This window comes from Ips typographus, unplaced genomic scaffold (genome assembly GCF_016097725.1).
Source record: "Ips typographus isolate SLU unplaced genomic scaffold, UJ_Ityp_2.0 IpsContig44, whole genome shotgun sequence".
Taxonomy (NCBI): domain Eukaryota; kingdom Metazoa; phylum Arthropoda; class Insecta; order Coleoptera; family Curculionidae; genus Ips; species Ips typographus.
Window position 1 is genome coordinate 259,243 of NW_028098575.1, and position 17,443 is coordinate 276,685.

General features: G+C 40.4%; 3 protein-coding genes and 1 long non-coding RNA gene across 4 annotated transcripts; 3 read left to right on the forward strand and 1 right to left on the reverse strand.

Moving 5' to 3' along the window:
* Window positions 1–7,494: 7,494 nt before the first annotated feature.
* Window positions 7,495–8,739, forward strand: LOC145739816 (uncharacterized). The gene is made up of 4 exons (XM_081995171.1): window positions 7,495–8,191; window positions 8,258–8,264; window positions 8,316–8,675; window positions 8,717–8,739. The coding sequence occupies exons 1-4, from the start codon at window positions 7,733–7,735 to the stop codon at window positions 8,737–8,739; spliced, it is 849 nt and encodes a 282-aa protein (XP_081851297.1). The 5' UTR covers window positions 7,495–7,732.
* LOC145739817 (segmentation protein cap'n'collar-like) lies at window positions 8,412–9,349 on the forward strand. Its single transcript, XM_081995172.1, has 2 exons — window positions 8,412–9,243; window positions 9,306–9,349. Exons 1-2 carry the CDS (start codon window positions 8,781–8,783, stop codon window positions 9,347–9,349), a joined length of 507 nt encoding a protein of 168 aa, XP_081851298.1. The 5' UTR covers window positions 8,412–8,780.
* A 16-nt stretch (window positions 9,350–9,365) lies between these two features.
* LOC145739818 (segmentation protein cap'n'collar-like) lies at window positions 9,366–10,655 on the forward strand. Its single transcript, XM_081995173.1, has 3 exons — window positions 9,366–10,292; window positions 10,359–10,365; window positions 10,417–10,655. The coding sequence occupies exons 1-3, from the start codon at window positions 9,366–9,368 to the stop codon at window positions 10,653–10,655; spliced, it is 1,173 nt and encodes a 390-aa protein (XP_081851299.1).
* Window positions 10,656–15,090: 4,435 nt separating this feature from the next.
* LOC145739791 (uncharacterized) lies at window positions 15,091–16,133 on the reverse strand. Its single transcript, XR_014181214.1, has 2 exons — window positions 15,937–16,133; window positions 15,091–15,873 (listed from the first exon to the last, which is right to left on the reverse strand). It is a non-coding gene; the product is annotated as an uncharacterized LOC145739791 (long non-coding RNA).
* Window positions 16,134–17,443: the final 1,310 nt, after the last annotated feature.

Consider the following 17,443-nt stretch of genomic DNA (forward strand, 5'->3'; position numbering starts at 1 on the left):
GAACGCTTGGATACATCTAGTGACAGCGCTGTAAGTTCCATGGGTTCTGAAAGAGTACCTTCGCTTTCTGATGGAGAATGGCGCGACGCCGGTTCAGATTCTGGTCACACCACTACTGGGGAGCACTACCCCCAAGATTATCAAAACAAATACCGCCCGTTTGATTATAGTTACTCAAACTTATCTGAAACATCCCGTATGTCTCCTGTTGCCCAGAAAAAACACTTGATGTATGGAAAAAGATTTCACGCTTCGGGTTTTACAGATTACAGAGACCCCGTTAGCAATTTTCATCAGGAAAATACTACATCGAGAGCTAAAGTACCCGAGGTAAAATATTCCGGTTCTTCTGAGTTTGGACATGTTCCTAGAGTGGACCATATTCAACACAATCACACGTACCATTTGCCCGCTGAAAATTCGGGTGCCATGCAACGACCCGTGTCTAGAGATAAGGGAAAATCGCGAAAGTCCGAAGAAGAACATTTGACTAGAGATGAAAAGAGGGCCAGGGCCTTAAACATTCCCATTTCCGTAGACGACATTATTAATTTACCCATGGACGAGTTCAATGAACTTTTGTCTAAGTACGACCTTAGCGAGGCTCAGCTCAGTTTGATTAGAGACATTAGAAGAAGGGGCAAGAACAAGGTCGCGGCACAGAACTGCCGAAAGCGAAAACTTGATCAGATTTTGAGTTTGGCCGACGAAGTGAAAGAAATGAGGGACAGGAAAATGTCGGTCATGAACGAACACAAATACTCTATGGTAGAACTGAAACGCATGAAAGACAAGTACCAGCAGCTCTACAGACACGTTTTTCAGGTAAGCGCATTTGCTAATGTTTGTTTAGGCTTATCGGGTATTATTAATTACTATCTTTATGTTAAGAATTGTTGTGCGTTTTACTTATCAGTAATTTATTTTTGTTTTGAATTATGTATTTCAGGGATGTACACAATGCGCATGTTGGAAAGCAACAACACTGTGAGCAACTTGAGTATGAACGCAACACCAGTAGGTACCACTACCAGCATTTCCCGCCATGACATGGAACGCTTGGATACATCTAGTGACAGCGCTGTAAGTTCCATGGGTTCTGAAAGAGTACCTTCGCTTTCTGATGGAGAATGGCGCGACGCCGGTTCAGATTCTGGTCACACCACTACTGGGGAGCACTACCCCCAAGATTATCAAAACAAATACCGCCCGTTTGATTATAGTTACTCAAACTTATCTGAAACATCCCGTATGTCTCCTGTTGCCCAGAAAAAACACTTGATGTATGGAAAAAGATTTCACGCTTCGGGTTTTACAGATTACAGAGACCCCGTTAGCAATTTTCATCAGGAAAATACTACATCGAGAGCTAAAGTATCCGAGGTAAAATATTCCGGTTCTTCTGAGTTTGGGCATGTTCCTAGAGTGGACCATATTCAACACAATCACACGTACCATTTGCCCGCTGAAAATTCGGGTGCCATGCAACGACCCGTGTCTAGAGATAAGGGAAAATCGCGAAAGTCCGAAGAAGAACATTTGACTAGAGATGAAAAGAGGGCCAGGGCCTTAAACATTCCCATTTCCGTAGACGACATTATTAATTTACCCATGGACGAGTTCAATGAACTTTTGTCTAAGTACGACCTTAGCGAGGCTCAGCTCAGTTTGATTAGAGACATTAGAAGAAGGGGCAAGAACAAGGTCGCGGCACAGAACTGCCGAAAGCGAAAACTTGATCAGATTTTGAGTTTGGCCGACGAAGTGAAAGAAATGAGGGACAGGAAAATGTCGGTCATGAACGAACACAAATACTCTATGGTAGAACTGAAACGCATGAAAGACAAGTACCAGCAGCTCTACAGACACGTTTTTCAGGTAAGCGCATTTGCTAATGTTTGTTTAGGCTTATCGGGTATTATTAATTACTATCTTTATGTTAAGAATTGTTGTGCGTTTTACTTATCAGTAATTTATTTTTGTTTTGAATTATGTATTTCAGGGATGTACACAATGCGCATGTTGGAAAGCAACAACACTGTGAGCAACTTGAGTATGAACGCAACACCAGTAGGTACCACTACCAGCATTTCCCGCCATGACATGGAACGCTTGGATACATCTAGTGACAGCGCTGTAAGTTCCATGGGTTCTGAAAGAGTACCTTCGCTTTCTGATGGAGAATGGCGCGACGCCGGTTCAGATTCTGGTCACACCACTACTGGGGAGCACTACCCCCAAGATTATCAAAACAAATACCGCCCGTTTGATTATAGTTACTCAAACTTATCTGAAACATCCCGTATGTCTCCTGTTGCCCAGAAAAAACACTTGATGTATGGAAAAAGATTTCACGCTTCGGGTTTTACAGATTACAGAGACCCCGTTAGCAATTTTCATCAGGAAAATACTACATCGAGAGCTAAAGTACCCGAGGTAAAATATTCCGGTTCTTCTGAGTTTGGACATGTTCCTAGAGTGGACCATATTCAACACAATCACACGTACCATTTGCCCGCTGAAAATTCGGGTGCCATGCAACGACCCGTGTCTAGAGATAAGGGAAAATCGCGAAAGTCCGAAGAAGAACATTTGACTAGAGATGAAAAGAGGGCCAGGGCCTTAAACATTCCCATTTCCGTAGACGACATTATTAATTTACCCATGGACGAGTTCAATGAACTTTTGTCTAAGTACGACCTTAGCGAGGCTCAGCTCAGTTTGATTAGAGACATTAGAAGAAGGGGCAAGAACAAGGTCGCGGCACAGAACTGCCGAAAGCGAAAACTTGATCAGATTTTGAGTTTGGCCGACGAAGTGAAAGAAATGAGGGACAGGAAAATATCGGTCATGAACGAACACAAATACTCTATGGTAGAACTGAAACGCATGAAAGACAAGTACCAGCAGCTCTACAGACACGTTTTTCAGGTAAGCGCATTTGCTAATGTTTGTTTAGGCTTATCGGGTATTATTAATTACTATCTTTATGTTAAGAATTGTTGTGCGTTTTACTTATCAGTAATTTATTTTTGTTTTGAATTATGTATTTCAGGGATGTACACAATGCGCATGTTGGAAAGCAACAACACTGTGAGCAACTTGAGTATGAACGCAACACCAGTAGGTACCACTACCAGCATTTCCCGCCATGACATGGAACGCTTGGATACATCTAGTGACAGCGCTGTAAGTTCCATGGGTTCTGAAAGAGTACCTTCGCTTTCTGATGGAGAATGGCGCGACGCCGGTTCAGATTCTGGTCACACCACTACTGGGGAGCACTACCCCCAAGATTATCAAAACAAATACCGCCCGTTTGATTATAGTTACTCAAACTTATCTGAAACATCCCGTATGTCTCCTGTTGCCCAGAAAAAACACTTGATGTATGGAAAAAGATTTCACGCTTCGGGTTTTACAGATTACAGAGACCCCGTTAGCAATTTTCATCAGGAAAATACTACATCGAGAGCTAAAGTACCCGAGGTAAAATATTCCGGTTCTTCTGAGTTTGGACATGTTCCTAGAGTGGACCATATTCAACACAATCACACGTACCATTTGCCCGCTGAAAATTCGGGTGCCATGCAACGACCCGTGTCTAGAGATAAGGGAAAATCGCGAAAGTCCGAAGAAGAACATTTGACTAGAGATGAAAAGAGGGCCAGGGCCTTAAACATTCCCATTTCCGTAGACGACATTATTAATTTACCCATGGACGAGTTCAATGAACTTTTGTCTAAGTACGACCTTAGCGAGGCTCAGCTCAGTTTGATTAGAGACATTAGAAGAAGGGGCAAGAACAAGGTCGCGGCACAGAACTGCCGAAAGCGAAAACTTGATCAGATTTTGAGTTTGGCCGACGAAGTGAAAGAAATGAGGGACAGGAAAATGTCGGTCATGAACGAACACAAATACTCTATGGTAGAACTGAAACGCATGAAAGACAAGTACCAGCAGCTCTACAGACACGTTTTTCAGGTAAGCGCATTTGCTAATGTTTGTTTAGGCTTATCGGGTATTATTAATTACTATCTTTATGTTAAGAATTGTTGTGCGTTTTACTTATCAGTAATTTATTTTTGTTTTGAATTATGTATTTCAGGGATGTACACAATGCGCATGTTGGAAAGCAACAACACTGTGAGCAACTTGAGTATGAACGCAACACCAGTAGGTACCACTACCAGCATTTCCCGCCATGACATGGAACGCTTGGATACATCTAGTGACAGCGCTGTAAGTTCCATGGGTTCTGAAAGAGTACCTTCGCTTTCTGATGGAGAATGGCGCGACGCCGGTTCAGATTCTGGTCACACCACTACTGGGGAGCACTACCCCCAAGATTATCAAAACAAATACCGCCCGTTTGATTATAGTTACTCAAACTTATCTGAAACATCCCGTATGTCTCCTGTTGCCCAGAAAAAACACTTGATGTATGGAAAAAGATTTCACGCTTCGGGTTTTACAGATTACAGAGACCCCGTTAGCAATTTTCATCAGGAAAATACTACATCGAGAGCTAAAGTACCCGAGGTAAAATATTCCGGTTCTTCTGAGTTTGGACATGTTCCTAGAGTGGACCATATTCAACACAATCACACGTACCATTTGCCCGCTGAAAATTCGGGTGCCATGCAACGACCCGTGTCTAGAGATAAGGGAAAATCGCGAAAGTCCGAAGAAGAACATTTGACTAGAGATGAAAAGAGGGCCAGGGCCTTAAACATTCCCATTTCCGTAGACGACATTATTAATTTACCCATGGACGAGTTCAATGAACTTTTGTCTAAGTACGACCTTAGCGAGGCTCAGCTCAGTTTGATTAGAGACATTAGAAGAAGGGGCAAGAACAAGGTCGCGGCACAGAACTGCCGAAAGCGAAAACTTGATCAGATTTTGAGTTTGGCCGACGAAGTGAAAGAAATGAGGGACAGGAAAATGTCGGTCATGAACGAACACAAATACTCTATGGTAGAACTGAAACGCATGAAAGACAAGTACCAGCAGCTCTACAGACACGTTTTTCAGGTAAGCGCATTTGCTAATGTTTGTTTAGGCTTATCGGGTATTATTAATTACTATCTTTATGTTAAGAATTGTTGTGCGTTTTACTTATCAGTAATTTATTTTTGTTTTGAATTATGTATTTCAGGGATGTACACAATGCGCATGTTGGAAAGCAACAACACTGTGAGCAACTTGAGTATGAACGCAACACCAGTAGGTACCACTACCAGCATTTCCCGCCATGACATGGAACGCTTGGATACATCTAGTGACAGCGCTGTAAGTTCCATGGGTTCTGAAAGAGTACCTTCGCTTTCTGATGGAGAATGGCGCGACGCCGGTTCAGATTCTGGTCACACCACTACTGGGGAGCACTACCCCCAAGATTATCAAAACAAATACCGCCCGTTTGATTATAGTTACTCAAACTTATCTGAAACATCCCGTATGTCTCCTGTTGCCCAGAAAAAACACTTGATGTATGGAAAAAGATTTCACGCTTCGGGTTTTACAGATTACAGAGACCCCGTTAGCAATTTTCATCAGGAAAATACTACATCGAGAGCTAAAGTACCCGAGGTAAAATATTCCGGTTCTTCTGAGTTTGGACATGTTCCTAGAGTGGACCATATTCAACACAATCACACGTACCATTTGCCCGCTGAAAATTCGGGTGCCATGCAACGACCCGTGTCTAGAGATAAGGGAAAATCGCGAAAGTCCGAAGAAGAACATTTGACTAGAGATGAAAAGAGGGCCAGGGCCTTAAACATTCCCATTTCCGTAGACGACATTATTAATTTACCCATGGACGAGTTCAATGAACTTTTGTCTAAGTACGACCTTAGCGAGGCTCAGCTCAGTTTGATTAGAGACATTAGAAGAAGGGGCAAGAACAAGGTCGCGGCACAGAACTGCCGAAAGCGAAAACTTGATCAGATTTTGAGTTTGGCCGACGAAGTGAAAGAAATGAGGGACAGGAAAATGTCGGTCATGAACGAACACAAATACTCTATGGTAGAACTGAAACGCATGAAAGACAAGTACCAGCAGCTCTACAGACACGTTTTTCAGGTAAGCGCATTTGCTAATGTTTGTTTAGGCTTATCGGGTATTATTAATTACTATCTTTATGTTAAGAATTGTTGTGCGTTTTACTTATCAGTAATTTATTTTTGTTTTGAATTATGTATTTCAGGGATGTACACAATGCGCATGTTGGAAAGCAACAACACTGTGAGCAACTTGAGTATGAACGCAACACCAGTAGGTACCACTACCAGCATTTCCCGCCATGACATGGAACGCTTGGATACATCTAGTGACAGCGCTGTAAGTTCCATGGGTTCTGAAAGAGTACCTTCGCTTTCTGATGGAGAATGGCGCGACGCCGGTTCAGATTCTGGTCACACCACTACTGGGGAGCACTACCCCCAAGATTATCAAAACAAATACCGCCCGTTTGATTATAGTTACTCAAACTTATCTGAAACATCCCGTATGTCTCCTGTTGCCCAGAAAAAACACTTGATGTATGGAAAAAGATTTCACGCTTCGGGTTTTACAGATTACAGAGACCCCGTTAGCAATTTTCATCAGGAAAATACTACATCGAGAGCTAAAGTACCCGAGGTAAAATATTCCGGTTCTTCTGAGTTTGGGCATGTTCCTAGAGTGGACCATATTCAACACAATCACACGTACCATTTGCCCGCTGAAAATTCGGGTGCCATGCAACGACCCGTGTCTAGAGATAAGGGAAAATCGCGAAAGTCCGAAGAAGAACATTTGACTAGAGATGAAAAGAGGGCCAGGGCCTTAAACATTCCCATTTCCGTAGACGACATTATTAATTTACCCATGGACGAGTTCAATGAACTTTTGTCTAAGTACGACCTTAGCGAGGCTCAGCTCAGTTTGATTAGAGACATTAGAAGAAGGGGCAAGAACAAGGTCGCGGCACAGTACTGCCGAAAGCGAAAACTTGATCAGATTTTGAGTTTGGCCGACGAAGTGAAAGAAATGAGGGACAGGAAAATGTCGGTCATGAACGAACACAAATACTCTATGGTAGAACTGAAACGCATGAAAGACAAGTACCAGCAGCTCTACAGACACGTTTTTCAGGTAAGCGCATTTGCTAATGTTTGTTTAGGCTTATCGGGTATTATTAATTACTATCTTTATGTTAAGAATTGTTGTGCGTTTTACTTATCAGTAATTTATTTTTGTTTTGAATTATGTATTTCAGGGATGTACACAATGCGCATGTTGGAAAGCAACAACACTGTGAGCAACTTGAGTATGAACGCAACACCAGTAGGTACCACTACCAGCATTTCCCGCCATGACATGGAACGCTTGGATACATCTAGTGACAGCGCTGTAAGTTCCATGGGTTCTGAAAGAGTACCTTCGCTTTCTGATGGAGAATGGCGCGACGCCGGTTCAGATTCTGGTCACACCACTACTGGGGAGCACTACCCCCAAGATTATCAAAACAAATACCGCCCGTTTGATTATAGTTACTCAAACTTATCTGAAACATCCCGTATGCCTCCTGTTGCCCAGAAAAAACACTTGATGTATGGAAAAAGATTTCACGCTTCGGGTTTTACAGAGTACAGAGACCCCGTTAGCAATTTTCATCAGGAAAATACTACATCGAGAGCTAAAGTACCCGAGGTAAAATATTCCTGTTCTTCTGAGTTTGGACATGTTCCTAGAGTGGACCATATTCAACACAATCACACGTACCATTTGCCCGCTGAAAATTCGGGTGCCATGCAACGACCGGTGTCTAGAGATAAAATCGCGAAAGTCCGAAGAAGAACATTTGACTAGAGATGAAAAGAGGGCCAGGGCCTTAAACATTCCCATTTCCGTAGACGACATTATTAATTTACCCATGGACGAGTTCAATGAACGTTTGTCTAAGTACGACCTTAGCGAGGCTCAGCTCAGTTTGATTAGAGACATTAGAAGAAGGGGCAAGAACAAGGTCACGGCACAGAACTGCCGAAAGCGAAAACTTGATCAGATTTTGAGTTTGGCCGACGAAGTGAAAGAAATGAGGGACAGGAAAATGTCGGTCATGAACGAACACAAATACTCTATGGTAGAACTGAAACGCATGAAAGACAAGTACCAGCAGCTCTACAGACACGTTTTTCAGGTAAGCGCATTTGCTAATGTTTGTTTAGGCTTATTGGGTATTATTAATTACTATCATTATGTTAAGAATTGTTGTGCGTTTTACTTATCAGTAATTTATTTTTGTTTTGAATTATGTATTTCAGGGATGTACACAATGCGCATGTTGGAAAGCAACATCACTGTGAGCAACTTGAGTATGAACGCAACACCAGTAGGTACCACTACCAGCATTTTCCGCCATGACATGGAACGCTTGGATACATCTAGTGACAGCGCTGTAAGTTCCATGGGTTCTGAAAGAGTACCTTCGCTTTCTGATGGAGAATGGTGCGACGCCGGTTCAGATTCTGGTCACACCACTACTGGGGAGCACTACCCCCAAGATTATCAAAACAAATACCGCCCGTTTGATTATAGTTACTCAAACTTATCTGAAACATCCCGTATGCCTCCTGTTGCCCAGAAAAAACACTTGATGTATGGAAAAAGATTTCACGCTTCGGGTTTTACAGAGTACAGAGACCCCGTTAGCAATTTTCATCAGGAAAATACTACATCGAGAGCTAAAGTACCCGAGGTAAAATATTCCTGTTCTTCTGAGTTTGGACATGTTCCTAGAGTGGACCATATTCAACACAATCACACGTACCATTTGCCCGCTGAAAATTCGGGTGCCATGCAACGACCGGTGTCTAGAGATAAAATCGCGAAAGTCCGAAGAAGAACATTTGACTAGAGATGAAAAGAGGGCCAGGGCCTTAAACATTCCCATTTCCGTAGACGACATTATTAATTTACCCATGGACGAGTTCAATGAACGTTTGTCTAAGTACGACCTTAGCGAGGCTCAGCTCAGTTTGATTAGAGACATTAGAAGAAGGGGCAAGAACAAGGTCACGGCACAGAACTGCCGAAAGCGAAAACTTGATCAGATTTTGAGTTTGGCCGACGAAGTGAAAGAAATGAGGCACAGGAAAATGTCGATCATGAACGAACACAAATACTCTATGGTAGAACTGAAACGCATGAAAGACAAGTACCAGCAGCTCTACAGACACGTTTTTCAGGTAAGCGCATTTGCTAATGTTTGTTTAGGCTTATTGGGTATTATTAATTACTATCATTATGTTAAGAATTGTTGTGCGTTTTACTTATCAGTAATTTATTTTTGTTTTGAATTATGTATTTCAGGGATGTACACAATGCGCATGTTGGAAAGCAACAACACTGTGAGCAACTTGAGTATGAACGCAACACCAGTAGGTACCACTACCAGCATTTCCCGCCATGACATGGAACGCTTGTATACATCTAGTGACAGCGCTGTAAGTTCCATGGGTTCTGAAAGAGTACCTTCGCTTTCTGATGGAGAATGGTGCGACGCCGGTTCAGATTCTGGTCACACCACTACTGGGGAGCACTACCCCCAAGATTATCAAAACAAATACCGCCCGTTTGATTATAGTTACTCAAACTTATCTGAAACATCCCGTATGCCTCCTGTTGCCCAGAAAAAACACTTGATGTATGGAAAAAGATTTCACGCTTCGGGTTTTACAGAGTACAGAGACCCCGTTAGCAATTTTCATCAGGAAAATACTACATCGAGAGCTAAAGTACCCGAGGTAAAATATTCCTGTTCTTCTGAGTTTGGACATGTTCCTAGAGTGGACCATATTCAACACAATCACACGTACCATTTGCCCGCTGAAAATTCGGGTGCCATGCAACGACCGGTGTCTAGAGATAAGGGAAAATCGCGAAAGTCCGAAGAAGAACATTTGACTAGAGATGAAAAGAGGGCCAGGGCCTTAAACATTCCCATTTCCGTAGACGACATTATTAATTTACCCATGGACGAGTTCAATGAACGTTTGTCTAAGTACGACCTTAGCGAGGCTCAGCTCAGTTTGATTAGAGACATTAGAAGAAGGGGCAAGAACAAGGTCGCGGCACAGAACTGCCGAAAGCGAAAACTTGATCAGATTTTGAGTTTGGCCGACGAAGTGAAAGAAATGAGGGACAGAAAAATGTCGGTCATGAACGAACACAAATACTCTATGGTAGAACTGAAACGCATGAAAGACAAGTACCAGCAGCTCTACAGACACGTTTTTCAGGTAAGCGCATTTGCTAATGTTTGTTTAGGCTTATTGGGTATTATTAATTACTATCATTATGTTAAGAATTGTTGTGCGTTTTACTTAGCAGTAATTTATTTTTGTTTTGAATTATGTATTTCAGGGATGTACACAATGCGCATGTTGGAAAGCAACAACACTGTGAGCAACTTGAGTATGAACGCAACACCAGTAGGTACCACTACCAGCATTTCCCGCCATGACATGGAACGCTTGGATACATCTAGTGACAGCGCTGTAAGTTCCATGGGTTCTGAAAGAGTACCTTCGCTTTCTGATGGAGAATGGTGCGACAGTAGTATAGCAATGCCGGTTCTGCCTCATTTTTTGATGAAATGGTGAAGGCGCGAGGTTCTCGTAGCGTGGGGCCCGTAGCCCCGAGCCCCGAGCCCCGCCGTGGTGGTGACCACCGGAGCCCCGCCGTGTTGGTGACGTCACGTGGGGCCCCCCCACATGTCACTTGTCACTTGTGGCGGGGCGGTTCATTTTTATGGGTGAAGGCGTTCGTAGCGTGGAGCCCCGCCGGGGGCCTCGAGCCCCGTGGGGCCCACCTGTCACTTGTCAAAACAGGCTCAAATGGTGAAGGTCACCCCCACCCCAATATTCGGTTATAATTAATATTACCACGCGCAAATTGAAGTCCATGGTAATTAAATGTTGCCCGACTGACTATTTTCTTATTAGCAGCAGATAAGGATGCGTACGTCATTGGCGATTCAAACAGGTAATGGTTAACTTGCGACCCATTTGAAATGGTAACTTCTTTAGCAATAAATTCTGAACCTTGCGCCCCGTTTAAGGTAAAACCTTGAATATCAACATCAAACACTTTCATTTTTTTTTCGGAGAGAGCTCAACTTTTTAGGTCAACAGTCGGACACCTACTGAAAAATGATCAAAAAGTGATTTTCCAATTTCATACATGGTCTGACCAGGGTCACTACGTAGTAATTTTTACGCTTATTTTTCATGTAATTAGGTATTTGGCTGCAAATATATTCAAAAACAACAAATTATGCTTTTTGTTAATGCCCTATCAGTCCATATTTGGCACTTTTCCCACTATCGACACATAATTGTTGTTGATGTACGCTTATTTTTCATGTATCTACCCACAAAATATATTTAAAAACAACAAATATGGGGTTTGTTAATGTCCTATCAGCCCTACTATCAATATATAATTGTTGTTTTTCGCTTATTTTTCATAAATCTGACCACAAAAATATATTCAAAAGTGACAAAAATATGTTTTTGGTAATGTCCTATCTCCCCTTCCTTTGGTCACAACTGCATATAAAAGCATAAGCGAACGCGGTAGTAAAAATAAACAGAGCTTTTCTTCCAAGTCAGTTTGCAGCAGCTAAGGTACAACAAAGAACAATGTCTAAGTCACCTGCCATTAGTGATTGTGCTGAAACCCTCAACGAGTTGTGCAACATTGTTACACCACCAGAAATCCGGCCAGACGAAGTGATTGAAGAAGAAGAAGAAAACCAAAATAATGATGGCGAAGATGTCGTAAGTGAGACCTATAGCTGTTGCATGTATAATCCAAATATTGACGTGACATTAAGAATAAGGGAAGTGAATGATTTCTATGAAGCTCCAGTTGACAAGCGCATCCAAAACATTACTGGAGATGTTAATCAACGCGATAAGGATTGGTGGTAATGGAATCGTGCTGTACAACACCATGAATCAATAGTTTTTTGTAATTTCCATTATGTTCTCGAGATAATAATAATAATAATAATAATAAACTTTATTTGCCAACAAAATGATATACAAATCACAAAGCAACGTCAAATGGTGTCTGTAACACCTTTACAAATATATACAAATAAGATCTATAAATTTAATTATGAATATTTGCCTCGAATGTCATGAAGATTTTGGCGATGAGTTTTACAAAAAAGTGGCTTATCACTACAAGGGTGTGTCTTTTTTGCTAGTGCATGAGCATAACTATTTTCATATGAATTGCGATGTGTGTTGTAAAGCTACAAACGCCTATAATTTCAATTTTTCATGTGTTTGGGGCAACAATATACATAAACGTTTAGAAATGATAAAATTATGGGGAGCACGAGAAGAAGAAGAATAAATGTGGTTTTTTATACTTTTTGGTTCTTTATTTTTCCACACAAAAACTCTCTTACAGCAGCAGCAGCAGCAACATTGTTTTTTATTAGTACCCCCACTTGAAAAAACAAAAAAAAACTTGTTTATTTAATTTACTTTGCTAACAATTTCACTAAGTGGTAATTGCTCCATAATACAATCCTGAATTATTACACAATAAGCTTTAGTAGCTGCGGGTATACCCACTCTTGTTTCAATTTCTATTTTAACATCAATAGCAGATGATTTTAGGCTATCATCACGCCGAGAACAGTCAATAACAAAAATACTGTGGGTTTTAAAAGCATCATAATCCAAAAGTGTTTCCCTCCTTTCCGCTGAATTAAAGAAACTCGATGCAAATTGTACATAGTTGTAGTGGGCGTCAGCATAATCATTATTGGTAAAATTTAAATTCAATCGCTCATAAGGATAATATTCACCGTTGAGAAATAGTCTGATATCAGATATATTCAAATTATCAAACTGAGTTATGTCCTTCATAGCTTGATTAATTCTGTTTGTTTGAAATCCAACGATGATGTAAAGAGGGCAATCTACATCTGTAGTTGGTTTCACACTCCAAATCTCTTTTGTAGAACCTCCATTAAGGCTAGGTAATTCATGTAGTTCCCATTTTCGGAATGGAATTAGAATGGGTTTATCGTTACGTAATGATTTTAGCAGCTCAAGTTTAGTTTGATCATTGGGTGCCACATGTTTGACTTTTAATTCAATATTATCAATAGTTAAGGTGAATGTTGTATCATCCTTGGATACGAGAACACAATTAGTGTCAGTTCGTGAACGAACGAATCTAAAAGTGTGTCTTCCACTCATAATTACTTGATAATCTTGAAAAATGCCAAAAAAGTGTTTTAAGGGTATCCTCATGTAAAAAGTACCATCCGTATTTACTGACACATTCTCTGGGTAACTCCAGCTGGCTGTTTTTAAATGATTTTTATCACTTGTATTGTAACACAGATAGCCACGAATTAGGCTGACAATTCCGGGATTTTTAACATGTTCAACTTCAACACCGTTTAGTTCATAGGTCATGGAATCAAAGAAAAATCCTGCTGCATTATTCACTAATTTCACATCACCCGTTCCCGCTATTTTTGATAGTTTTCCTTTAATAGACAAAGCTGCATCGCATAATAGAACCCAGGCATCATTGCGGTTTACAGTTATCTCAATAATATCATTGTTTTGAAAGGATTTTATGTATGGTAAATACGTTCGAAATTCGATGTGATTAATGGAATTGTCGCTTGTAGGCAGTTGGTAGAGGTCTAAAATTTGGCTTGACAACATAGCCGATTGAAGATAAGAATAAACTGTTGACGGTAGATAACGTTCCGCTTAGGTTTTTACTCCTGCTGTGCCGCAAGGGAACTGCTGACGGTGTAATATGCACTTGATTTTTATAGGGTGTGATCACTAAGACCATTTTTTTAATTCCAATCGAATAATAATTTCTTCGCCACGAAAATTTACTAAATTAGAATTCTGTCGAAACGACAATTTCTTCGGTGTCAGTAGGGTGCTGAGCCTCTCTGCTGTTTTCTCTATGAAAGTTCTGACTCTATATTTATACAACTACTCCATGTGTTTCTACACCTACTTCTCATACAAAGCAATTTTGGATCCTTTTTGCTGTTGCGGTAAATACTATGTGAAATAAATAGGAATTCCTTTGTCAGTTAATTTTTCTGGCCGCGGTGTCGAAACAAAATCTAATTTTTTGTACTTCCAACTTTAATATGAATGGCAAAGACGTTAAAAAGACCAGTCAGTGTTAGAAGAATGTAGTGTGATGCAAAAAGAATAGGTGTATGTGTTAAATCCGCTGCTTGGTATTACATTGAGTTAAACTGAAACTAACGGAAACATACACTGGTTGAAATACCACGATTTTACTACGAGTCATCGTTCAACCTATTTTTAAACAAGTAGAGGCAGAGCATTAGAATAAAAAAAACAGCAAAAATGGCCCTATAAACGTCTTAAAAGATTTCTAAGATTATTTTTGTAATAAAATCATCTGTTTAGTTTAATCTCAATTACTTATTCTTTGCTGGGTATTTAAAGACCAGGTGATCCTGCTTGGTCTGGTGATGATTATGGAGTACTTTACATTGCTTATATCAGCGTTGAACCAGTACTTGCTTTTTCAACTGTGGTGACTGCACATAATATATACTACTCCAAACAGGTATGCACTAAACACAGTAGGGACATTGTCAGCTGTATGGTACCAGTACTTTACGTTCTTTATAGCCGACGCAAGAACATTGACAGCGACAGTTAATGACTAGTCTTTTGTCACTACCATCATGTATGTCGAAACGACAATTTCTTCGGAGTCAGTAGGATGCTGTGCCTCTCTGCTGTTTTCTTTATGAATGTTCTGACTCTAGATTAATACAACTACTTTATGTGTTTCTACACCTACTTCACATACAAAGCAATTTTGAATATTTTGTGCTGTTACGGTATTATGTGAAATTGTTATGATGAAACCTCACGTTAATGAGATTTCAACATTTTTCAAATTAGATTGCTCAAGGTCGTGGATTAATTGCATGAGTTCATAATTAGAATAAATGAACACACTTGGATATTCTGCAGGAAATCAAACGAACAGTTAGTTGTATATGTACACGTGTATATTACAAATAACGAAAAACTACAATATTTACAACTTACAGAATATTTACAAAGTTGCCACAAAAATGTTGAAAACAAAAAGAAAGTTAAATTTGAAATAAAGAAAAAAAAAAACAGGAAAAGTTTTCCCAGTGCCAAGCTGTCTCTAACTGCCCTTACCAGTTCGCAAAGACGATGTTTGGGTCCTGGAACCTCCAGTATCCTCTTCCCAGTAGTCAGTAGTGGCCACCGCTGATTTCCAGGTAGGAAATGGGGTCCAGAGACTGGTCACAGGTACCTAAGGCAGAAAACAGCAGAACACCAGGGAAAACGAACAAACAGCTTCAACACTTGTTCCGGCAACCAAAAAGGTGACCAGAGGTAATGACAAGTTTTGAAGTTGTTTAAAGCAAACCAACATCAACCAAAAAAAAAATTAAATAAAACTAAGTCAAGTGAGGAATTGCGGTGACTCAACTCTGACCTTCTGAAACTCTGTGGCCGCTGGTCGGCCCCTCCAACACGTGGGTTGGTCCGGAAAACTCTGGACAGAGCAGTCCCGGTCAGGCTCCTTCAATCCCCGATTGAAAAGTTCTTTGGTCGGGAAAACCCTTAGATCTCTGGTCAGAAAACCCTCAGATCTCTGGTCGGAAAGCCCTTAGATCTCCGGTCGGAAAAGTCCTTGAATCTCCGGTTGGAAAGTCTTTGAATCCCCGGTTGGAAAGTTTTTGGATCTCCGGTTGGAAAAGTCTTTGAATCTCCGGTTGGGCCGAACACAATACTGCGTTGGAAAATTGGGCCGATACAAAATAATTCAAAAGAACTAACAATAAAACCAATTTACCTGTAATTCGGCCAGATGATCACGGATTAAAAATTCAAAGTCACACACGCGCCACACCGCTCAGAAAAAAGGTCAGATGTCGGCAGTTTGGGTGCTGTAGTGGTAAAGAGACCGATATCACAAAGTGGGGTGATTAAATAGGCCACATGGCACCTGACACAAAGAAACACGACCACAAACCGACGCTTCCCCGACAAAAATCGAAACTAATCACGTGGCTAGTGCCCCTGATAACTTATCAGGTCACGCACCCACATTTACAACAAAATGTGCACAAAGTGCAATTGGAGGATTTAAGCGATCGGAATCGGTCTACTAGTGTAACTAGGCCCACGGACATTAAAAACACAAACCAAACGAGTTACAGACGAAAACTCTATTTCGTACGTAACAAAATGATTAAGAATTCCTTTGTCAGTTACTTTTTTTATCCTCGGTGTCGAATCAAAATTCGAAATTTTTGTACCTTTAGCTGTAATATGAATGACAGAGACGTTAAAATGACTAGTGTTAGAAGAATGTAGTGTGATGCAAAAAGAATATGTGTACCTATGTTTTAAAGCCGCTGTTTGGTATTACATTGCGTTAGACTGAAAATAATGGCACCATAGCCTGCTTGAAATACCACGTTTTTATTACAAGTAAGTGTTTTACCTATTTCTGGAGAAGAAGAGGCAGAACCTTAAAATAAAAAAAAAACAGAAAAAATGGCTCTTAAAACATCTTAAAAGATTTCTAAGACTATTCTTGTAAAAATCATCTGTTTAGTTTAATATCAATTGCTTATTTGCTGGGAATTTAAAGATCAGGTGATCCTGTTTGGTATGGTGATGATTATGGAGTACTTTACATTGCTTATATCATTGTTAAAATAGAACTTGTTTTTTCAACTTTGATATAAAGTATCACTACTTCAAACATGTATGCACCAAACACAGTATGCACATTGTCAGCTGTATGGTACCAGTACTTTACTTTCTCTATAGCGGTCACAAGAATATTGACAGCGACAGTTTTTTGCCTGTGAAACGACAATTTCTTCGGAGTTAGTTGGATGCTGTACCTCTCTTTTCTCTATGAATGTTCTGACTCTAGATTTATACAACTACTCCGTGTGTTTCTACATCTACTTTTCATACAAAGCAATTTTTGATCCTTTTTGCGGTTGCGGTAAATATTATGTGAATTGGTTAAGAATTCCTTTGTCAGTTAGTTTTTCTGGCCGCGGTGTTGAAACAACAAAATTCTAAATTTGTTTACTTCAAACTTTGATATGAATGGCACAGACGTTAAAAAGACCAGTGTTAGAAAAATGTAGTGTGATGCAAAAATAATATATGCATGTGTTAAAGCCGCTGCTTGGTATAACATTGCGTTAAATTGTAAATTTTATATTGCATCGAGAGTTGCAATGATTACAGTACCCGAACAATGGATTAAGAATATCCACAAATCTTCCTTGTTATGCCCATAGTCTTAATTTGGAGAATTAAGGAAACTATGTATG

Coding starts and splice junctions, on each gene's coding strand:
- LOC145739816 (XM_081995171.1), top strand. CDS start 7,733: ATGTTCCTAGAGTGGACCATATTCAACACAATCACACGTACCATTTGC. Junction 8,676..8,716: donor AAAAAGATTTCACGCTTCGG/GTTTTACAGAGT, acceptor AATTTTCATCAG/GAAAATACTACATCGAGAGC.
- LOC145739817 (XM_081995172.1), top strand. CDS start 8,781: ATGTTCCTAGAGTGGACCATATTCAACACAATCACACGTACCATTTGC. Junction 9,244..9,305: donor CAGACACGTTTTTCAGGTAA/GCGCATTTGCTA, acceptor CATTATGTTAAG/AATTGTTGTGCGTTTTACTT.
- LOC145739818 (XM_081995173.1), top strand. CDS start 9,366: ATGTACACAATGCGCATGTTGGAAAGCAACAACACTGTGAGCAACTTG.